This window comes from Akebia trifoliata, chromosome 10 (genome assembly GCF_017979445.1).
Source record: "Akebia trifoliata isolate Shusen 1 chromosome 10, ASM1797944v1, whole genome shotgun sequence".
Taxonomy (NCBI): Eukaryota; Viridiplantae; Streptophyta; class Magnoliopsida; order Ranunculales; family Lardizabalaceae; genus Akebia; species Akebia trifoliata.
In genome coordinates this window covers 528,983-553,212 of record NC_141384.1, presented here as the reverse complement: position 1 = coordinate 553,212, position 24,230 = coordinate 528,983, and the positions used below count along the sequence as shown (strand labels likewise).

The window sequence follows — 24,230 nt, the reverse complement described above, 5'->3', positions numbered from 1 at the left end:
ACCCTCAACCTTTAAATCCTCTTTAACAAAATATAATTTTTAAGAAGTGGAAGATTATGAAATTTTTAGGGTAAAATAAATTCAGGGTTTTCTTTAAAATGTTTAAGTCAATGATTGAAGATGAGATTCAATAGTTTAAAAAACTTGAAAAATAATGGATTTTTGGGAGAAAATAATGATTTTTTTTAGATAAATAAAAGTGTGAGGAGTATCTGACTCTCCCTCTTACATACTCTCTCCAATGTGACATGGGCTAGAACTATAATTTTTTTCGGAATACACACATCATTACAAATATGTGTTATTGTGTATCTCAAGGAAATCTATGGTTCTAGCACATGTCACATCAGGGGTTGTATGTCATGTGGGTTGTCAAAAAATCATTATTAAAAAAAAAAAAAAAAAAAAAAGTAATTTTTACCTGGAGGTTGGCCATGTGGGTATTTAGGTCATTTTGATTTAGTCTTCTTTAGTACACTGAGGTCAAGGGGCATGGAGATGGATGTGTCTGCCATTTTACTTAAAGATTGAGTGCATATCTGTCCTTCCAATCATTTTTTATTATTATTTTAATTTCCTGTATTTCTGCGAGAGCTTCGCTTGCTTTGTTCTATTTGGTTCAAGAGAGAAGAAGAAGAAGAACAACAACAACAATAACAAAGGAAATTATGGGAGCACAGCACATCTGGGACGACATGGAAATTGCAGAAGAAGCTCGACATAATTGCATTTCAGACAAACCTTCTTCATCTCTCACTCTCGATATCTCTCTCCCTATCCCTCAATTGAAACCACATATCATGTTTGTTACACCTCCCTCTCTCCCCTTCTTTTCCACTCTAACTTTTTTGGATTTTTTTTTTTGGGTTTGGTTTGATGTTTTATCTTATCTGTTATTAGGGTTTTTGTTTTGCTCTCTGGAATCTAATAACATTTTGCTCAAATATCTGATTTTAAATGTTATTTTATACTTTAATTTGGGGTTCTCTAGTCTTATAGCTTTGTTTTAGTTCCTTCTTCAATAATTATTTCTTGTTAAATTGGGGTTTTGTTTCGATTTTGGTATTGTTCTTGTTTGAGCATCAAAATCATGTATTTGTTGCAATTTTGTACTTATTTAGCTTTAATGGATAGAAAAAAAATTCTTGTTTTTTTTCCTCTATTTATTTTGAAATGAAATCAATTTTTTTAGGTGTCTCAAATTCATTTTAGCTATTGTTTCTTTGATCTCTTTATGTTTATATTACGGAATGAATGAATTTTCTTTGAATTTTACAGTAATTTGTGCAAGGATCTATTCAAGAAATGGTCGCAATTGGATGATTCGAGCTTTTCGGTTGATACGGTTTCTGGCGGTGTCACCAATCTCCGTAAGTATACCATTTGGTGTATCGATGATTTAGATATGGTGTGTTAATCTTGCCATTGAAGTTTGATGAAAAAGAAACTTTGTTCTCTAACAACACCATTGTGATGCAAAGTTCTTGATTTTCTAAAAGAAAAGAAAAAAAATGATAAGTAGCTCTTGGTTAATTGTGATTCTATTTTATTCTTTAGAACCTAGTTCATAAAATCCGGATATCATAGTTTGTTCTTAACCATGCTTTTCATTTTGGATGAAAAAATAGAGGTGATCATGCTAGACACCCATTTGTCTTTTTTTTTTCCCAGTTGATTTGGAGATATTCATGAACATTTGAATTGCTTAAACTTCATGTACTCCCTTGAAGAAGAATGTAATAGTTTATCGTTCATCCTTACAGTGTTGAAGGTATCAGTGAGAGAAACCAATTGGAATGATGTTTTCCTAACAGTTCGATTGTATGGCCCAAATACTGAATATCTGATCGATCGTGAGCGGGAATTGAAGGTGAGTCACAGAGATGCATTTTTAGTTGAAATTGAAAAATATACCTTTAGATTTTGTAAGTTTCAACTATATATGCTGTTACTTGCTTAGTAGAAATTACATATCGAGGACTATGTATTTAGATGGGATAGTCTTTGTAACTAGTAGGATCTCATTTTGTCTTTCCTGTTTTTTTGCTTTTCGGCTTGGGGGCTTTCTCAGCCTCCTTTGTATTGTTTTTCTCCTCTTGATATTTTATAAAATCTTATACTTATCAAAAAAGAAAAAGAAATTACCTATCGATCCATTCAAGGTCTTCCTTTTAATTGTTTGTTTCTTAGATGCCCGTTTGGATATTCTCAGGACTGTGAAGTTCAATTCTGTTTATAGCCTTGATATCATTGACATATTTCCTTTTCATCTTTATTGATGACTTTTGGTTTTATGTCACATGTTAAATTACTTACAATTCAGTTTTCTAGGCCATTGGATATCTCTCAGCTGCGGGATTTGGTGCTGAATTGCTTGGAGTATTTGGGAATGGCATGGTGCAATCTTTCATCCATGCCCGTACACTTTCTCCAGAAGGTAAGTACCCATAGAAACTCTATATGTAAGTGACGCTAATGATGGAATTTCTATAAGGATTAATAATAAGAACTTGACTTTGATAGCCCGATAAGTTTGGTTCTACATTCCAACTATAGGTTGTAGTTGATTTATCCTATGCTTAGAGCTTCCTTGTGATCATTTGCGGGCACTAGATGTATTCATAAAGGACAAGATTAAATTAATACAGTTATCAAATCAGTTAATTTTAAATATTTCATTGAATAAATCATTTATTTTAATTTATTCATATAACATTATCCAGATGCGATCAAGCTACTGCACTTCCTTATTTATTTGAGAATCAATGGCATTTCCTTGTAAAGTTAAGGTTCATCTTATTTTGTGCAGTAGAAATGCTTAACTCTTATAAATATTCACCCTCACTTGAAGTTACAATTTTGTCTACTTTCCTACGAGTGAGGTGCTCAGTGGATCTTTGACTACCTGCATCCTGTTTCTTTTGACATGATCATGTTTTCGCTTACAGACATGAGAAAGCCGAAGCTGGCTGCTGAAATTGCAAGGCAACTTCATAAATTCCATCAGGTTGAAGTTCAAGGCTCTAGAGAACCACAATTGTGGAATGATTTATTCAAGTTCTTCAAGAAAGGTCCTTCACTTGTTAATGTTGATTTATTATGTCATATTGGTGCATATCATGTTTGTTGTCTCTACTTGGAAACATAGTCACCACATTGGGTTTTGGGAATAAGTCGGCAAGCGAAAATTGGAAAAAAACTGGCAAAATTCAGGAAAAAGGCTAGGGTTAGGGCTGTGTAATTGTTCATACTTTATGGTGTTTTCATATCATGTTATCACATCTCGGTGAAAGGAAAATTGGAAAAACCCGACAAGATTCAGGAAAAAATGGGCTGGAGTTAGGGATATGTAAGTGTTCCTGCTAAGTTGGTGTTTCCATATAACATTTTACGATCTCCTACAATAATAAATCACTAAACCATATATAGATGTCATCCATACATCCACAAAAAAGTAACTACAAATTCACAATATATTCACGGTTTATATTGTTTAAAGTATAAAAAAGATTACAATCATAAAATCAAGTTACGAATAAAAATCATCAAATTCAATGTTATCTTATTTTCATCCTCATTCTCTAACGCTTCATTTCTCAAACGTAAATGATGACTTCTTTGTAATGTTTTAATGATGAAGTTCACGATTTTTTAAAAATCACAATTGAATTGGTGAAGAAAAAAAACATTTAATTATGTCTTTTTCAATAAAGCTCCATTTTTTTTTTTTTTTGATAAGTGTAATATATTGATAAAAGAGGAACAAAGTATAAGGAGGCCGAGATAGCCTCTAAAAGAGCAACAAAACAAAGAAAAGTAAAAAAGCCAATGATCACATAAAGAATTCCATAAAAAACAAAGTCGTCAAAAGTAGTCCCTGCAAACTCTATGTTTTGCTTTGACCAAAGGTACAACATACCCATGATCTTCAGGAAACCGTCGTGAGAGCTTCTCATCTTATTATTGAACACCTTGTTATTTCTCTCGGTCCACACCTCCCAAGCAATAGCCGAGGGAAGCAAAACCCAAAGGAATTTTTTTCTGGCGGAGAAGGCATTATTGTCCCACTCTTCTAGCAACGAGGAGAACTTACGAGGAAAGACCCAGTTAATACGGAGTAGACCAAGGAAAATTAATCAAATATTATGAGAGTAAGAGCAATGAATTAAAATATGGTCAACAGATTCCCCATCCCTCAAGCAAAGAAGACAACAATTTAGAGTGATCCAATCCCAAGCAATCAAGTTATCCATTGTAAGAATCCTTCCAAGGGATACCAACCAAAAAAATAAGCAGATTTTAGAGGGAACTAATTTTGACCAAATGAGGCCTAGAAGGGTCGCTCAGTAAAAGGGATGAACCACCTATGAAAGGACCTGATAGAGAATCTCAAATCCTTAGCCTTTGTCCATTTTCGTTTCTCCTGTTCGCTTTCGTTGAGATGGAATGAATGCAAGAGATTAAGGAAAGATGTCACCTCTATTAACTCCCAATCATTAAAGTTTCTCTTGAACCCCAGGTCCCAGGTAAAGCTGGACTTGTTGTGAATCACACATTGCTGGATTGAGCGGTTCTTTTTCAAAGAACAGGCATACAAGAACGGAAATTGAATTGTCAGAGGTGATGTACTGCACCAACTATCCTCCCAGAATCTGATTTTGTCCCCCGTACCCGTTTTGAATCTAATCCCTCTCTCGAAATCCTCACTCACTTTTAGAATCCCCTTCCAATACCATACCCATACGAGCCTTTAGCCTCACCACTATACCAGCGTAGTCTCTTCTCCCCGTACTTAGCCATAATGACCGTCCTCCATAGACTACCCCTTTCCTTGCCGAACCTCTAAAGTCATTTTCATAAAAGCGCTCTATTAGCTAGTCTAAGACCCCTAATCCCCAACCCTCCGTTCTTCTTGGCATGCAAATAACCTTCCATCTGACCAAGTGGTACTTCCTCTTACCATTTTTATCATTTCACAGAAAATTTCTCATAAGCCTTTCCAATCTGCTTTCAACGGACCTAGGAAGTGTGAACAGGGAGAGAAAGTAAACTGGGATACTCTTCAAGATGCTTTTGATCAAAGTAACTTTTCTTCCTTTAGAAAGATAATTGGCCTTCCACGTGCTCAACTTTTTCTCCAATTTTTCAATCACCCCTTCCTAAATTTAGATACTATTGTAAGGTGCTCCTAACGGTAAGCCCAGATAAGATGTAGGTAAAGTATCATATTGACAACCCAAAGTTGCGGTCATCAAATGTATATTATTCATATCTCCTACTCCAAACAACTTACTCTTCTGTAGGTTGATGTGTAATCCTGAAATAGCCTCAAAGCAACATAGTAAAACATGCAGTACCCTCACCTGATCCCTCGAATGTTCCAGGAAAACCAGTGTATCGTCTGCAAATCGTAAGTGTGAGATCAATGGACCGTCATTCACCCTAAACCCCGAAAGCTTACCTAACTCGACTGCTCTTCTAAACAGTCTACCCAGGACTTCTGCTACTATGAGGAACAAAAATGGAGATAACGGGTCCCCTTGCCTCAACCCTCTCGAATCCCTAAAAAAATCAGTTGGACTCCCGTTAACAAGAATCGAATAAGACACTGTTGTAACACATCTCATAATCCAAATGATCCACTTCACTCCAAAACCCACCCTCCCTGTCATATATTCTAAGAAATTCCAACTCACATGATCATAAGCCTTCTGTAAATCTATTTTCCCAATCATCCCCTCTTTCTTATCTTTAATCCTCGAATCAAGACATTCATTGGCCATCAAAACTCCATCAAGAATTTGTCTCCCCCTAATTAAGGCCTCTTGCTCGTCTTCAATAAGCTTAGGGAGAACTACTTTTAAACGTGAAGCTAGCACTTTAGATATAATCTTGTTCACCGAACTCACCAAGCTAATGGGTCTGAAATCTCCTAGCTTATCTGCCCCTGTTCTCTTGGGGATCAAGGCCACAAAAGTACTATTAAAACTATAATCCAGACACTTCTTATCTTGCAACTCTTTGATGACTATACTAAAAAACAATACAAATAAGTTTCTAAGTTCCAATTCCTTTGTGTTGGTAACTTGTGGATTACTCGGTTTGACACATTGCAAAGCAACTTTGAGGTCATGAGTTCAAGTCCAGCTTACCCATAAAAAATAAAAATAAAAACCATTGACATACTACATATCTGACATTTTTCTTGTTGGCACTTTATTTTGCAGCTTCTGCTCTTAAATTTGATGATAGTAAGAAGCAGAAAATCTATGAGATGATTTCCTTAGAAGAAGTTCGTGACGCATTTACTCAGATCAAGGTATTCTCTTCTGGTGATGAATTTCAGTTACTCATAGTTAATGTTTGCTGCCATCCATTTCTGTTCTCATTATAAAAAAGGAGAGCAGTTATGTGAGGTCAGACTCAGAGGAGGGTTTTAATGGACCGTCCTTTCTATACACTGGCACATAGCATGAAGGGTTAGGACTCGCTTCCCTATGGGTCCACCATCCTATTATTCGCTTTGTTACAAACACGAAAAATATGGAAAACAGTCCATGTTTTTGTTAGATGTCAAAGTTGTTCATTCTATAACAGAGGGGTTTAACTTAGATAATGTTCTTTCTGTGACCATTAATTGGGACCATGTCCACCTTGGATATTGTGTCACCTGTATGAGGGAGGGACCTTCTTTGCATCCTCCCATGCCGATCCAAGTCTTCCATTTGTCATCATCATCATCATCAAAGTCTTGTCCCAAGTTCCAATCATTAGCAGTCAGTCACACAAATTCTGTCCCGCCATTTTATTCCATCTACGGGCATACTTTCCATTAAACTATGCATTTCTAGAGAGTTTCATTTCATGAAAATAAGAATGAATTTTTATTTTGTATAAGTACCTGTGAGGTTGTGACACTAAATCAAATATAGTTGTTTGTATATTATATGTGAGCTGTGACCATGCAGTTCATACCAGGAGTTTTAAATGATGATATACCATTAATCATTTTTTCAACTTTTATCAAATGCTCCTAATCTGTGGGCAATTTCATTATACTCTGATTTTCTAATTTCCATACGTCCTTTAAAGATTCTCTTTCTCCCATCTCTTTAAATCATAGAACGAAGAATAAATTTAAAGTTTTCTTTTCAAACTTACCTCCCTCAAAATTGATAGACATGCGTCTTTATATTCAGAAAAAAAAATGAGTTGCCTCCCTTTATTCTTGACTTTGATGAGTTTATCTGAAACAATGAAACCACCTTTATTATTATTTTTCAAATCTTATTTACTGATAATGGTGTAAGAGCTGTACACAAATCTAAGGTTGAGAATTTGGATTTTCTAGGCCCTTTTGGACCTCCTAACCAAACTCAAATGCCATATAAATTCTGGAAAATTATCAAGCCTACGATCCAGCTCACTTTCAGCCCATTCCAAAACCCGCTGCAGTTGTCAAACAATGCCCAAAGTTCAGCCTATTAACAAGAATTTCAGGATATTCAAACTAGGATTATGTTAATTTTTTTTAGTAAATTACTTCTTTTATTATTTGTGTCATCTTTTGGACTTACTATTTATAGTGCATTATCCTTTGACTACTTTTTGTAATTCCAAAGTTGGGTTTAGTAGTTAAGAGTCTTGTTAGTCAAGTTTCCATTTTAGGTTGTTGGGAGTTAGGACCTTAATCGTTGCTTAATTAGTCAGTTGGTGGAATTAGGAGCTCGTATCTTACAAATTAGTTTTTTAATGGACATGACTCTATGAATAATTATAATCTATTTATTTTTTGGAATGATAGAATAGAGAATGAAAAATGAAGAATGTGGGTTGTCATGATTAACTTGTATGCTGGTTTCTCATCATCTACTCATTATCCCAACTTTCATTTGGAATTATAATTGTAGTCGGTTATTTGAAATCCTATCTTGTGTTTATAAGTTTTGAAGTGCTTGAGTTCCATTTAAGGAGAAATAACTTGTGATTTTTCAACAGGATGTAACAGACCTCCTTAATGCTCCTGTGGTGTTTTCTCACAATGATTTACTCTCTGGAAACTTGATGCTTAGTGATGATGAGGGTAAGTACTTTATTTTCTCCGATAAATGCGCTTCCATTTGTAGGTTTTGGTAGAAATTCTAATACATCTACAATTTTACTATTACAGTTTGAAGTAGCTTGATTGCCCTGAATATTTCTTCCACCTCACTCTATTCCATGTGCCTATCTTGCAATTGTTCAATGGTTCCTTTCTGGGAGAAAATTAATAATAAAAAATCAATCTGATAGAATGATAATAATTTTGGAACTATTGTGTTCTTTTGGATGGTCAGGAAAACGTAAGGCGAAAGGATCAGAAAAGTTCAAAATATGGAATAAATTGTTAGGCTTCGCTTGTTGGGTCAATTGTAGTGTTGGAGATGTCTTAGGTGGGACCCATTGAAGGGTGGTCCCTCCACATGTGCTCCCCATGAATTGATATGGCTTTAGCCTGTCCTTATGATTCATCTTGATTGGCACTTGGATTTCCTCCATTAAACAAATATGGAATGCATCACAAATCACTCTCTATCAAAAGAAAAATGTCCTGAATAAATCTGTTCTTTGAGCATCGTGGTTATCATACTGGCTTTTATATTAATATCTTCTGTTTCTGGCTTCTATGTCAATGTACTTCCAGAAAAACTCTACTTCATTGATTTTGAGTACGGGTCATACAGCTACAGAGGCTATGATATTGGGAATCACTTCAACGAATATGCAGGCCTCGAGTGTGACTACAGCTTGTAGGCTTCTTTTTCTACATCCTGTTTCCTTAATTCGTCTCACATGAATTAATAAATTTTTTCTTCAAAAATTAAATTCCTGACCATTGGATCTGTGGTTTCAATGCAGATTCCCAGATAAGGATGCACAATATCATTTCTTTAGGCATTATTTGCAACCTGACAAACCTCAAGAGGTATGCAAGCATTATGGTTATTACGTCTTAGTAACACAGTCTGTTTATGTTTTGTTATCTGGATGTTGAAATCACAAATGCTGCCACTGAATCACTGATCAGAGATTGGCTGTAGTTTATGCTGACTAAATTTGGGAATTACTGAAGGGATAATCTGTAGTCTGTCATCTATCCTGCTATTGATGCGAGATGCAAATCAAGCCAGAAGTCATGTGAGTTCCAATGGATTGCTGCCTCAAGATAGAGTTGAATCATGAAGGGTGAAAATAAAATTCATGTTGCTAGCTCCAATATTTGGGATAAGGATAGACGATGATGATGATGATGAATGCAGTCTACAAATAGGATAGATGTAATTGCAATGGTCCCATCTATGAATTCATCATAAAAGATATTTGGATTCATTCCACTCTTCTGCATCCATTTCACAAATAGTGCAGATAGGCTAGAAAAAAGGAGATTGATTGGATCAATCAGGAGGAAGAGGCCAAGGTTTGGTGTGAAGGTCCCCTTGGTGGAGCATCAAATTGTTGGTACCTCCTCATTGCATGTTTGCCACACTTTACCATCTGATCACCGTTAAATGGCATTGACGAGTGAGGCTTCCTAGCTGCTAATGCAATGCATTGATTCACCATTTTGGTTTTTCGTTCAGACTCAACACACTCCCTCCACAAGAGTTAGTACTCATTATTAGATTTCGAACGTGAATTTATTACTTATTGTCATTGAGCACAATAGGGTGGTGCTATGCTTGTCATGAACGAGGCCCCTGTTTAGAGTTTTTTGAAATATCTTGCTAGTGATGTTCTTAAATATATATATATATAAAGTAGTGGTCTTAGGTTCTGCAATTGGATTCTTCAAACGTATGAACCTTACCATGTACATGGCTTGCAACAACATTGACAGAGATATGGTTCAGCCGAACCTCAAGAACAACAACAACAACAACAAAGCCTTATCCCGAAAGATTCAGGGTTGGCTAAAAGAATCATGTTCCTCCATTCCATTTTATCCAGAGCCATCTTTTGTTTTTGAAAGTGAGTTTGTATGTGCTTTCACGAACTCCATTCATGTTTTTTTGGATCTTCCCCTTGCTTTTTAGGACCTTCAACTTGAATATTTCTTGTAACTGGGGCTGTAATCGACCTTTGTTGAACATGCCCAAACCATCTCAGTTGACTTTCTCTTAGTTTATCACGTATTGGCTCCATTTTCCTGGAAACATTCATTTCCAATTTATCTTTTCACTCATGCATCTCAACATCATCATCTCTATATGCTCAATTGATTAAAATGATGGTTCTTGACTGCTCAACATCAGCTTCATAAATCATAATTGGTCTTACTACTATCTTATAAATTTTTCCTTATAATTTGATTGGTAGGTGTTTGTCACACAGCTCTCCAAAAGAGTACCTTCACTTTAACCACCCAGCTTTTATTCTATGGGAAACATCCTTCACGTATCAATGTGTTCCTTTACCTAAAGTCATAGAGATTGGGCAAGTCTCAAGACCCCAAAGATTTAAGGAGTGAGCAAGTCCCACACCTGGCCTATTACGACGCCCAATCCTGCTCACCCAGTTAATTCTATTCTCTCTTGAGGTGGGAAAGTGCCTGATGCTTCTCCATGTTTAGAACCCTCTTTTCCTTAATGCCTTGCCAAGTGCCGGTTAGCTGGTAGCACTGGCTTGCCGCTTAGTTCACTTTGGTTGCAATGAGTGTCTCCTTTAAGTGCATATCTCAATAAATAATAAAATGAGGGTTTGAACTCATTGTAGGAGTTGATCAAATACTAGCTCAGAACAGCCATGCAGCATCTGTGTGGGAGTTATAACTATCTTGCTAAAAATGGATTTTGTTGTTCATATGTTGAGGTGTAGTAAGTTTCTGTATGTTGTATTGATTTAAACCACGTGCTCTACCATTTTATGACATATATGCACAATCCATTTGTTTGATCTCTAGGTGTCTGATGAAGATCTTGAAGCTCTCTATGTTGAGGCAAATACTTACAAGTTAGCATCACACCTGTATTGGGCTTTATGGGGGTTGATCCAGGTAATCTTTTACTCCTAATCTCTGCAAGTTAAGTCAAGAAAGGGAGCCATAACATCTATTCTGAAGTTCATCTCTTTCATTCTACCGTGTAGGCAAACATGTCTCCAATTGATTTTGATTACCTCGGATACTTCTTCTTGCGATTCAACGAATACAAAAAACAGAAGGAGCAGAGTTTCTCACTCGCACGATCATTCCTCTCAGGATCTAGGACTAGTTGAAGTCTCCATGCTGCTACCTGCTTTTCCTTCCTCTGCATGTTGTGAACTAGTTGGAAAAGCTTCTTTAGATTTTTTCTAGTTTTCTATACTTGTAAACTATTCTTTTGTATCCATTATTCACATGTAGCAAATTGGACAGGAATTCAAAATAATTTGTTTTGGTGATGTATTCACATGTACCACTAGATATATTTGTTTTCCTTGTATTTTCTGATAGACAATGTAGTAGATCAATTCAAGTGATGTCTTTTGCTTGTCCAAACATGCTATCGACGTTTGAATCTCATGAATGAAAATTTGTAACTCTATTAGGAAGTTTGTATTTGCTTAGTTGATACTATAATATAAAAGTGTTTGGGTCCCGAGAAGGTGAGCTAGAGCTGACAGGAAGCCCTCGTGCGTGTCATGTTGGGCTCAGTGAATCTAGCTGAGCTATACAACTCGAAGTCTGGTCTCACCAATGTAGGAAGATTGCTCGGCCCTGTTGAAGGGCCGATAGTGAGGATTTATCACACACACAAAATTTATTTATTTTCTTCAGATGAGTTCCACAGATCCCAAAAGTTTCCAACACAAACTAAAGATAACATTGCTTAACAATATTTGTCATCAGCGTCAAGTCTTACACCCTCATAATCAAAAGTCTTGATATGAGAAGCCATCTTCAGTATCTGTTCATCAACTTCAAAACCACGGTAATCTGTCAAAATAAGGTCTTCCAACTCTCTGCAACCGCACAATAAAGTCATCAAGCTCTCTTTGGACATAAAACTGGGGCTTAGATTCAAGTACTTGAGCTTAGGGAGGAAATATGCGATGACGAATGCGTCTTCATGGAGAAAGTTACCAGTCCTCTTGAGCCCAACAAATTTCTTACAGTTAACACTGATTTTTTAAGGATTGCCATGAAGCAGGATTGCATTTCACAAATATGTAGATGTTCGAGACATTCGAGTTGGTGCAAGTCTTAAAACATTGTTCTCCACCTCATCGCCATTTGTGAAGTTTGGGATAAGGTTGTGATTTCTTAAAACAATTAGAGGCAAACCAATGGTTTTCAACGATGGGCATCTGCATCAACTTACCAAGTAGTTAGAAAGCAATCGAAAAATTGATTATCATGTTTGATTACTGACTTGTGGGATTTGCGTGAATATCGTGTTTGAAGATCCGTACAGTCTTGGAACTTGTTCATAATATACAAAGCAGCGTCCCTAAAGATCAATCCATTATAATATTTGCAACTTTATACAAATAGGATATACAAACACTTAAAATTTTTATCAGAACTTAAAACTTTGTGGAATGTTAGTATTTTTCACAATCATATTTCTTTTGTAAATGCTTTTAAAATGAAAGCTTATTTACTTTCTTAAGAATAAATATATTAATGGGAAGCGTTTGGAGGCCCTAAAGAAAGCTAAACATTGTGCCAAACATTTTTCAAAATATAAGTTAAAATTTTTGGAATGGGCTGATTTTTTATGAGGATGATCTTTATGTTGAGGAGATCATCCTTACAAAAAATCAGCTCAATCTGAAACTTTTAACCCTAGTATACAAGTTGAAGAATCATGGACTGTCCATTATTTGTAAACTACTCTTAATAGGGTTAAAAAGTTATGAATGGGCTGATTCCCCCCCCCCCCCAACACACACACGGGTCCGTTACCCATCCTAAGCTTTACCCTACACTTTAACAAACGTGTTTTGTCCTACATGAGCTAGAAGTTTTGGAATGAGCTGAATTTTGGTGAGGATGATCTTCTTACCGTAGAGATCATCCTCACCAAAAATCAACCCATTCCAAAACCTTTAACCCATGTTTTGAAAAATGTTTTGCCAAAATGTTTGTTGTTGAACGGGACCCATATATATATATCTATATGGGTCCATATCCGTGGCCAACAGTTTGGCAAACATTTTGGCAAACACTTTTTCAAAACATGGGTTAGAGGTCTTGGAATGGGCTGGTTTTTGGTGAGGATGATCTCTACGGTGAGGAGATCATCCTCACCAAAAATCAGCTCATTCCAAAACTTCTAGCCCCATTTTACAAGTTGAAAAATCGTGAACCGTCCATTTTTTGTAAACCATTTTTGATGAGGTTAGAAGTTTTGGAATGGGCTGATTTTTGGTGATGATGATCTCTTCACCATAGAGATCATCCTCACCAAAAATCAGCCCATTCCAAGACCTCTAACCCATGTTTTGAAAAATGTGTTTGCCAAAATGTTTGCCAAACTGTTGGCCATTGAACGCTACTCTATATATATATATATATAAAACTTATTATCATTATTCAATACTGTTTTTGAAATATTATAAAGAAATCTCAAAATATTATTTATAAATATATTATTCAATTAATAAAGACAACAAAACACACCCTTACTTTCTGTAATAGAAGACAAGAAATAAAATAAATTGAAAGATTATTTATGAAATAAAGATGGTAATAGAGGAGGCTAACGTGGCCTTGACTGCTGAATGAAGTCTCCTTTTAAAATTTCCACTTATTCTGAAAGGACTAAGTTTTACCACTGATCATCACCTCAAAGAATGAATGAATTGTATTCATGTGGGACTCACAGCAACAAACATTTTGACAAACATTTTGGCAAAACATTTTTCAAAACATGGGTTAGAGGTTTTGGAATGGGCTGATTTTTCGTGATGATGATCTCTACGGTGAGGAGATCATCCTCACCAAAAATCAGCCCATTCCAAAACTCCTAACCCCATCCACCAAAAATCAGCCCATTCCAAAACTCCTAATCCCATCAAAAATGATTTACAAAAAATGGACGATCCACAATTTTTCAACTTGTAAACTGGGGCTAGAAGGTTTGGAATGGGCTGATTTTTGGTGATGATGATCTCCTCACCGTAGAGATAATCCTCACCAAAAATCAGCCCATTCCAAGACCTCTAACCCATGTTTTGTAAAATGTTTTGCCAAAATGTTTGTTGCTGAACGGGATCCTATATATATATCTCAAAGACTATATAAAATGCTTTTCATGGGCTAATATTAAAAATACATGTTTATAAACACAATTTACTTAACTATATAAGAAAAAAAAATTCTATCATAATAATATTATAGATTATTCATATAATAAAATAAAATGGTAGGTTCCACTTTAACTACAATTATGAGGTATAAATATCCACTAAATTGTTTTTGTCTTTTGTCTTATCTCCCTTTTTAATTTTATTGTATTTTCTCTTCTTTCCCCTTTTGGATAATCTCTCTCTAATTTTCTTATATTTTCTCTTTTACCCTTAGAGAGAATGCACATGTCATAGACATGGGCAAATTCTATTCTATATAATAAAATAGAATAGTAGATCTCACTCTGCTATAATTTAACGGGGGTATAAATGTTTCACTCCAATTACAATGGAGTGGAGTCACATTATCCCACTTTATTATTTTTTATGTACAATCTCTTTAATTTTATTGTCTTTTCTCCTATTCCCTTTTAATAATATTCCTTTTAATTTTACTATTTTACCTCTTTTACTCTTTATCGGGACGAGGATACCTAGTTAATTAATATAATAAATCTTAAGTTCATAACTGAATAACCAGTTCATACTGGTCAACCCATCTGAGTATTCAAAATAATTAAAGAATTCGGATAATGAACTCAGTAGAGAAAGATAATCTCACTCATTTGATACATAAGTGAGGTAAGTCAAGGAACATTGAACAGGTAGAAGTAGCTCCTCAACAGATCCATGGCTACAATTGACTATGAATTTGAGAAAGCCAGTGAAGCTGAAATTTTCTACTCTGTATTCGATTTTGAATTTCCCAACAAAATGACTCCATGGCCCAAAATTTACCCAAGAAATGTCTACAACTCGCCAACACCGACAGTGTATGGAAGCTTGGTCTTGGTGCTTGGGGAAGATGATGGTGTGACCATTTTATCGATGACGTGTAGGATTATGAACTAAGACTTATGATTATGATCTTTTTATATTTTAAACAATATGAACCTTGAATATGTTGTAGTCAATTTTAACTACAAATCGGGACCATCGCTTTGATGATGTCATTGGGTTAATTGTCTTTTCTCACTAAACCCACGATTTACCTTATTATGATAATCTAATATGTATTTGATAATATAATATGAGAACACTACTTAATAAAACAAATACATAATCCTAAACCTAACTCTTTTTTTTTTTTTTTTTTTCTCGATTTTTAAATAAATTTCTTTATGGGTTTGTTCGCGAATCCTGATTTGATGACCATGATCCTATATACCTAGACATTAACATAGTAAGATTTTAAGCCTTACCAAGGGTTGTTTTGCTCAAATGGATTACCACGTCAACAACACCACATCCCTCTAAGTTTCGTTGAAAAACTCAGATCCAAAATAAAATAAAATAAATTAAGAAAAAAATTCTTTTGAGCTTGATCCAAAATTTTAAAAATGGATGGTTACCAAACTTTTGCACAACTCTCAAATTTAAAATTGATATTCAACTGTGAAAAACAAATTTTTTTTTTTTGAAATTTTGTCCTCTACGACCCTGAAGCATTGGATCATGTTTTCGGATGCCACAAGGTGAGCCCACAGACCCCTAGTAAGGCTAATCAGACTCATAAAAAATTGCTTTTATAAATAAGTTGTTCTTTTAAATTGTAAATATCCCTAATGCAAATATGATGAAATACCCCTTTTGTCCCCCTCTTACAAATTTTAAAAGAGAAAATTACCATATCAGTGAAAAATGTGATCCGGTAAACATTTTGAAAATTTTATTTCGAGATCTCTTGTCAATGAGTTGGTAAATTTCTCTTAAAATAGTATTAGATGCTCAATGGTGTTGTTTAACCGGCACGCCAAGAGCATTAGAAGGTGATAGCTGAGATTGCACGCCAAGAGCATTAGAAGGTGATAGCTGAGATTGATTGCAAAAAAATTCAGTTGAGCATCGTCTGCAGCTAGCGAAGCATTAACGAAGCTCGCGTGACATCTCCCAAATAGCAATCACAGTCGTGCTAGAGTTAATTTTTTTTTTATAGAAAACAATAAAATAAAAAAATAAAAATATCATTAGAGATCGATTATATCTCATTTGATCTAATCTTAATTTTAAATTAATCCAATCCTATCTTCTTAACATAAAATGATCTATCATAGTCGACCTTATTACAATATAATTTTTGCTCACCCTCATCATTGAAGGAAAGCTTCAATCTACTAGATGCCATACATACATGAAGGTGATATATGAGGAGAAGGGTATTATAGTCCCCTAGCTAGCATCTTTTCATAATTCTCCATTGATTCGAGCCATTGGATCTGAAGTTGCTTTCTAAATCTCTTGATGAAGGCCTTAGCACATTCATTTATATCTTCTTCTTTGCTTTGTACCCTCTTTGCATCATCTATTGATTTGTTATCTTCGACTACATTCAACTTCTGATCCTTGGGAGGATCTTCTTCTGCACTATCATGGAGAGGAGACATTGAGCTTCTATTCATTCTCTTCTTCTAAATTTGATTGCTAAAGCTTCTATGTTTGTGTTTTATTTTTTTATTGCAATAAGTGTAAGTAAAAGTTAGGCATTCTTTGAGTGAATTTGAAGGGTCCCATTTGACACGCTGTGCTTAACTACTCATTGGGCCGACACGCACTTCCCGATGTGCACGTGTCGGTTTCTTAATCCATAAGTTGTTGAAATGATATTCAAACCAAGGAAGCAAAATATAAGAAATCTTTCCTTATCAAGATATTGACCATTTGCATGTTTTATGTGTCCTTTGTTATTAAAATGTTATATTGTAGCAAGAGATGTGTAAGGGTATGGGCGATCCCATAATTTTAAATTTGCAATTATGGGAAATCTGTGGGAACATCAATGAGAAATAATAAGATCAGATTTTGGCAGAAAACAGATAAGAGTCAAGGAGAGAGTAAGCCTCAAATTTTCTTGTTTTGTGAGAAAAGAGTTTCCCAATTCTAATATTAAAGTTAATTTCATGACAAGTTATCAAACAAACAAGGAAAAATAACAATCAAAGCGCACGACACGCTTTATTATTTGAATAATTTAGAAATTGGAAAACTCTTTGATTGAAAGATTATGTTTAGCTTTGATCGAAAATCAACATCTCTAACTGTTGATGAATTAATAGTGAAATTTTGATATAATTCAAAGTTGCAAAAAACTTAAATTACTAAATCAAAATTTAAGTAAAATCAAATTTTTATCATTAAATCATTAACAAAATACAACATTGACTTTCATTAAGGGGGTAGATCTAATTTCTTAGGGGTATTATTATATTTCCATTATTATTATGGTAATTTATAAATACCTGTCCATGTTTTGTTAAATATTTTAGATACTCATATGTTATGCTCTCTTGACCTTGATTTACTCTAATAGACTAATAAAGAAAATGACTTAAATACCCTTATTTTCAACATCTACTAAAAAAATCCTTGCCTTTTCACCCCTAAATCTGCCATCTTTAAGTTCTTCAACCTCTGGCAATTTATATTGGATAGTTCAACCTCTTTTTCAATCCAGTCGCTTCCAACCTCATGACCTTATCCTCTTGTAGAAAACCCTAAAATTTTCTACCCAAAACTCTCTAGTCTTCTACTTCTCCAAAAATCACATCTTTTTCTTGAAGTTTGAAGTAGATAGAATCTTACAATTGGAGATGAAGGGAAAATGTAAGACAAGAGGTTAAAGATGATTGGTTTTGGGAAGAAAATTTAGGATTTTTGACAAGAGGCTGAAGACAAAGGCATTTAAGCCATTTTTTAAATTCGTTTATTAGAGCAGGTAGTCGTCAATTTCAAAACAGAGGGTTTATCTCAAATATTCACCAAATTTTTTAGGATTACGAAAAGGGGCTAATATGTAATGTTTTTCTTAAGGGTACTTACATCATTTGCTCTTATATATATATACTTAATTGTAAAACCTGTACTACGGGTAGAATAAGTGACTTAGTTTTTTCTGAGGAAGGAAGAGAGGTTGTAAACCCTTTTTTTTCACAGTTAAGAATGGAATCTCCTTGCAACCATGGACATAGGCAATCTTGCTGAAGCACGTAAATCTTATGTTTTTTGCTTGTTTGTAATTTTTTTTGTTTTTTTTTTGTTTTTTGGGTGATTCCTATCATGGGTTTTCAACAGCAACCATAAGGGTTTATGCCTCAATGGGGGGAGAAAATGTTGGTTTGCAAATTGAAGGGAAAAAAAAAAAAATCCATGGTTAGATGCACATATATATCAAATTTAAGTGTGAGCTGTAAATTTAAATAATTAAATATAGAGAAACAAAGAGTCTTATCTTGAAATGGAATGATGGGTATTGCTGGGGAGAGCCTTCTGTTCAATGAAGCTTTCACTGGATGAGAAACAAGGAGGGGGATATACTAAACCAAAACTGGAACCCTTGGCTTGCCAACAAAACGCGGTTGTAATTCCTCCAGAACTCGATAATAGTTGAACATCTTCTATATATATTCCTTCACATGGGAAGCTGTCACTGCAAGAGAATCTTATCGCTTCCTCCGTAGCTGAAGTTCCTTTGATGCTCCTGAAGGAAATATCGTCCACCTTAACAGCCGAAGTCTGCATTGCATTGGATGATTAATGTTAGTAACTAGTACATTAGTACATTTTCCCTAAGCTGCTATTGGCACCCCAACTTTTACTTATTACACCCCAATTAAAAGTAGAGAAAATAAGTGAAAGATTGAGAATAAGTAAAAATTAGGGTGCCAACAGAAGCTGTCTTATTTTATAATTAGATTACTATTTTTTGGGGTTTAAGATTTTATATGAGCTTAATCATAATTGTAAACAACTACTGAAATTGTTTGAACGAGTGTTAAATGTTCTATAATGTTGAGATTATCATTTGAGCCAAACCTTTTTTTATTTTTTATTTTTTATGATGGGTGTCCGAACTTACTTCCGACTAGGGGGACTAGAAGAGCCAGGGCCGGAGCCAAGGCATATGGCTCCCTCCCCTAGGCACATGCAACACCCGCACATCACACACACCGGGTAAGTGAGGTGCACCCTCGTGGGTGGCCCCGAGGAAATACTGCTCACACTGGGTATCAAACTCACAACCTACGGACTCTCACCGCTTATTGGATCCGAAATTGCCGTTGAGCCACCCCTTCAGGGTTCATTTGAGCCAAACCTTGGTAATGTTTGAAGAGTGCGTTTTAATCTTTAATTCAGGTGTGATAATATTTTAAGATATTGGGGTGTACTAAGTAAAAATTGGGCTGTCAATAGCAGCTCTCAAAAATAAAAAATAAAAGTGGGCAGAAAATGTGAACTTAATACCTGGTTTGGACATAGTTGCTGGGAGTCACAATAGTATTGGTCAATAATTATCGGGTTCGATACATTTTCCATTAGCACATTTTGGAATGTTATATGTTCGGCATAACCAGAACCTCCCTATAAGAAATGAATAAATATAGAAGGATTTAGTAAACTATGGATTTGATCCATAATCGTATAGGAGAATAGTTAAAAAGATTACCTGCCATGTCTTGATCCTCACTCCATTCTCGGTATTGGATAGAAAGACTCCGTCAACCAACACATCAGATACTTGAGACCATGTATTTGATTTTCCCAAACTTCCAATACTATTGGATATATGATGGAATCAGGTTCTATGTTAAGATACTTCAGATGTTCAATAAATGACATTCAAGCCATATTACCTTATACCATGGCCAGCCTTGCATGAAACACGTCTGATTCGGATCATAGATGAATTGCTGACTATAGAGATGCAGTCATCTCCTATAATGAGTTGAAGGAGAATTTAGACAAAAAAGAGAGATGAGAGGAGTGGAGGGATGTATAATTAGAATTCAGAAATCAAGTCTTTAGCAGAATTCCATTCAAGGACGAAACGAAGTCTGACTTGGCTCAAAATCCCTCCAAGTACCAAAAAAAAAAATTCAAGTTTACCGAGTTTAAAAAGCTGTTAAATTTTGATTTTTTTTGGAATAAGATATCCCATGTAACAACAGCACGTTACTTTAGGTTATTTTTCAGAATCGATAAGTATCAACTCAGATACATGGGACATATCCAGATACCCATTCTAATACGTCACCCTTTGTTTTAATTTTTTATATACAAAGAGGCTGGTTTGTTCCATCCTCCATACACTATTTTATTAAGTTGTTATATTATTATGACATTTGTTTGATAGTCTTCACTCTTATAGACCTAATTATATTTACAAAGCTAGTGGATAGCTCTATGGTATTTGGATATATATATACATTTTAAATCTGACATCCAAATATGAACATATATGTGTATATCTGAGTTCGGGGTGTTGGAGAGGCGTTGGGGTAGGCAAATTGAGTCTGAGTTTAGGCTATGATATAATTTTCTCAAATAGAAAAAGTAGAGTGAGTACTCAATGAACTTCAAGTTGTCTAGCGTCTGAGTTTAGTTTCGACTTTGAATTTTGAACCTTCAAATTTTAACCAACTTTTTTTAATGACAGTCAAAATCCTAGATAGTATTAAATGTTGCTGACGCTGAACTATAAATGACATGGAGAATTCCATTACAACTAACGTCCAATTACTAAAACCCAACAACAGAAAAATCATGACTCTAAAGGTTAATTCTTGGAATAAAGATTACGAAAATAAAGACATACCCCCTCATTTTCATTGTAATATGCTTTTGATCAGTGATCCTTGATAACAATTATTATAGTACAACTGCAAGAAAGCTAGATCAATAAAACCCACTTCTCAACTCACCCCTAACCAAAAGAAAACAAAGAACACATGAAAAATAAAATTATAATATTGCATCTTAAATGTACACAGATTATTCAGATGGAACTGGATTGAATTTTGACTAATTTTTAATTTATGCTTTAACAATTTGTTAACCGGAATATTAACATCGGAAAGAGAGTGAGAGCTGCGAACCTGTTTTAATTATAACATCATTGACCTCAACCTTAGTGGATGCACTAATGTGAATTCCATCAGTATTAGGACTAGCAATGGGTGCAATAACTTTGAGATGAGATGCCTTGACCCGAGCACAGTTAGTGAACGCCATGTGCATTTGTTGACTATTAAGCACCATCAAGTTCCTCACTTTCAAGTTCTTGCATCTATGAAAAGTAATAGCCTGTACCAACATTATCTTTATTTGTCAAAAGTACAAAAACCATAGTGAAGATTTAATATCTACGACTCTTAGGTTCGCAAGACGAAATCGAGATAATAAATCAAATAAAATCAAAGAAATTAATAGGCTTTCTCAAAGGATGAAGCAGAACTAACCGTTGGAGCATGTCGACATGGCTGCAACAATAAATTTATGCCAAAAATCAGACTACGATAGATAAACATCTTAAAAATAAAACTGTAAAAAATTCCAAGGCCAGATGTCTTTACGTTTGATGTGTTGACCTTGCAGGACCTTCTCCACCATTCCTCTCCCATGCCATTGATCACCCCTCCTCCTTCCACGCTGAAGTGCTTCAGCCCATGAAAATATAGCCATTTTCGTGGATTTAAACCATCCCACACACCAGGGTCACTGGGTGCAACAATAGTACCAGAAATCTAAAGAAGTAAACAAGAGCGCTATTAACTTTACAATCATGATCAAACATGTAAAAGGAGGTAAATTTATCCACCAAAAGTGGGAATCAAAGAGGCCATGAGTAATTCAACACTAAAACATACCCTCAAAGTCACCTTCGATCGACAAGGCCCAGCCAAATCAATTGGTCCAATCAAATAAGTGTTTCCAGCAGGAATCTCAATTTTTGATCTTGATGATAAAGAACAAGCTTCTTCCCAAGCATCTTTGAAAGCCTAAATTAAGGGATTAAAACTATCAAATCTAGAGATGGTTAAAAGATGTAGCTCTAGACAGAGTGGAATGGAGTAAGAAGATTCGCTTAATCAACCCCAAATCTTTGGAATAAGGCTTTGAGGATGACGATCTACCATAAATGCAACTCACAATCTTTGAATCTAACCATTTTCAATAAATTTCTTAAATGGGTGAGATGTTTTTCTCGTTAGCATCAAATTCTTATGGAAAGGCTTTAGATGACCTTGACATGAAAATAGCTCATGGGCATTATACCTTCTCATCTACCATGAATGAAAATGGGATTTGTTGTACCACAATATATAGAATTGATTTAAATTCGACCTTTGAACATCTAAAAATATAAACTTAAAAAAAAAAACGGAGGGGGGAGGGGGCTTCCTTTATTTGATGGGAATTTCTCATCCAAAATAGATTTTTTTTAAAGCCATTGTCAACCTACATTGAATTTCAACAGAGCGGACTGAAATTTCCTCATCAAATTAAATAATGAGCCTTCTTCATTTACCTTGAAATCCCAAATATGGGTATGAAATCTCTTCACTTATCACACAATTATTAATTAAAAACATGGGTTGTCTTTATTCCGCTTGAATTTCCAGATATGGGTGCGAAATATTCTATTTTGAAAAAAAAAAAAATATGGTACACTGGTTTCATTTACAGGATCAAATAATGAAACTAAGCTATCAATTTCATAACGAGAAACAAAAATTCAACCAAGAGAAATGGAGAAAAAGATATTCAAATCGTTTTGATTGTATACCTGTGTGTCGTCGTTGGAACCATCTCCTTTGGCTCCAAAATCGTTCAAAGAAATAACCTTTTTGGAGCTAAATCGGTTTCTAAGTCCCTGAAACCGAGGGAGCTGAATCAGAGGCTCAAAAATGTCCCCATTTGTGAGATTAACAAGAGAAATAGATAGATTAGAGAAATAAGAGGAGCTGTGTAAGTCCAAGAAGAAAAAGTTCTCAACTTTGCCATGTTTTGTGCAGAGACACTAAAAAAAAATGGGGATTTCTGGTGGGTTCATGTGACAAGGACCTCAAGAAGCACGCAAGTCAAACATGGTTCTGTTACAGGCATCAACCATGGCGTTAGTACTCGAATGAGTCATCTCGGTCTGCAGGAAGTGCTTTTGGATGTAGACAAGCTGTGGTAGCATTAGATTTCATGAAAAATAGCTTTTGTAGATAAGTTCAAAAGTTATTATCATGTCATTATGAGAATCTCTATTGGCACACCTTATAGACAAAAATATTGGGTTAAGAGTTTATATGGCTTCTATTCATCTGTTGTCACGGGGATTTGTGAGGTCTGAGATTTTGAACTCATGGGCACTAGGATCACAATTCTCTGGAAATTAACCTATTTTTTTTTATAAGTAAAACATTTTATTTAGATTTTGAACTCATGGGCACTAAGGTCGAGTTGACGACAAAACAAAACAACTCATGGGCACACTACTCCGAAGAGATAGAACATGCCCGATCCCATCTATAACTGAAATCTTCGAAGAAAATCTCGAAAACTTTTTAAACACTTTGCACCTTATGAATTACAAACGTAAAAGTGAGACAATAATATCATGTGTTAATCATTTTTTTCCTTCAAAGATCTGACGATTCCTCTCCCATCAGATGCCTCAATAAATTGCAAAAGGAAGAAGGCTCCACATAATTTTCTTTGAATCCACCCACATATAGCCAAAGATAACCAGCCAACAATGATAAGAAGTATTGTTGGGCTGAAGGGCATCAAGTGGTTATTATTAATCGTTCTGCAAATTCTACTAATTTTCCTCTATCGAAATCCATTAAGACTATGCATCCATCTTTGTTATGGAAAAGTGTACAAACCCAGATAAGGTACCAAGGCCTGCTGTCTACAGGAAAACCACTGTATCAACAAAACAAAAAAAAAAAAAAAGTGTACATACTTCTCAAAGTATACTTGCCTTCCCGTTAGAGAAAAATGTATTTATATAGGTTTGTGACATTGGGCCATAATCTAAGGTTGAAGTGGTTTGTGATACCTTAGTAAATCATTGGAAAATTGTGAATTTA

At 35.0% G+C, this 24,230-nt stretch overlaps 2 protein-coding genes across 3 annotated transcripts; one reads left to right on the top strand and one right to left on the bottom strand.

Moving 5' to 3' along the window:
* Positions 1-597: 597 nt before the first annotated feature.
* On the top strand, positions 598-11,442 carry EMB1187 (Protein kinase superfamily protein). 2 transcript variants are annotated; one of them, XR_015182062.1, is made up of 11 exons: positions 598-802; positions 1,279-1,370; positions 1,764-1,870; positions 2,332-2,437; positions 2,949-3,071; positions 6,228-6,319; positions 7,999-8,083; positions 8,684-8,789; positions 8,899-8,965; positions 9,113-9,644; positions 10,940-11,032. XR_015182062.1 is itself a non-coding variant. In XM_086455767.1 (11 exons), the coding sequence occupies exons 1-11, from the start codon at positions 669-671 to the stop codon at positions 11,251-11,253; spliced, it is 1,134 nt and encodes a 377-aa protein (XP_086311893.1). In that variant the 5' UTR covers positions 599-668; the 3' UTR covers positions 11,254-11,442. The 2 variants fall into 2 exon arrangements, 1 of the variants encoding a protein (XP_086311893.1); XM_086455767.1 differs by lacking the exon at positions 9,113-9,644 and adding an exon at positions 11,125-11,442 and having other exon boundaries at positions 599-802.
* Positions 11,443-16,805: 5,363 nt separating this feature from the next.
* Positions 16,806-23,329, bottom strand: LOC147392553 (Pectin lyase-like superfamily protein). Its single transcript, XM_086456390.1, has 10 exons — positions 23,255-23,329; positions 22,931-23,164; positions 22,011-22,142; positions 21,717-21,887; positions 21,603-21,623; positions 21,240-21,447; positions 19,998-20,079; positions 19,811-19,919; positions 19,609-19,725; positions 16,806-18,879 (listed from the first exon to the last, which is right to left on the bottom strand). The coding sequence occupies exons 1-10, from the start codon at positions 23,327-23,329 to the stop codon at positions 18,592-18,594; spliced, it is 1,437 nt and encodes a 478-aa protein (XP_086312516.1). The 3' UTR covers positions 16,806-18,591.
* Between the last annotated feature and the right edge of the window lie 901 nt (positions 23,330-24,230).

Excerpts from the sequence above, each read along its gene's own strand:
- LOC147392553 (XM_086456390.1), bottom strand. The coding sequence starts at position 23,329 with ATGCTACCACAGCTTGTCTACATCCAAAAGCACTTCCTGCAGACCGAG. Across the intron at positions 23,165-23,254 it reads ATTCGAGTACTAACGCCATG|TGTCTCTGCACAAAACATGG; the intron begins GTTGATGCCTGT and ends ATTTTTTTTTAG. Across the intron at positions 21,624-21,716 it reads GCAAGGTCAACACATCAAAC|CCATGTCGACATGCTCCAAC; the intron begins GTAAAGACATCT and ends TTATTGTTGCAG.
- EMB1187 (XM_086455767.1), top strand. The coding sequence starts at position 669 with ATGGGAGCACAGCACATCTGGGACGACATGGAAATTGCAGAAGAAGCT. Across the intron at positions 8,084-8,683 it reads GATGCTTAGTGATGATGAGG|AAAAACTCTACTTCATTGAT; the intron begins GTAAGTACTTTA and ends ATGTACTTCCAG. Across the intron at positions 8,790-8,898 it reads CTCGAGTGTGACTACAGCTT|ATTCCCAGATAAGGATGCAC; the intron begins GTAGGCTTCTTT and ends GTTTCAATGCAG.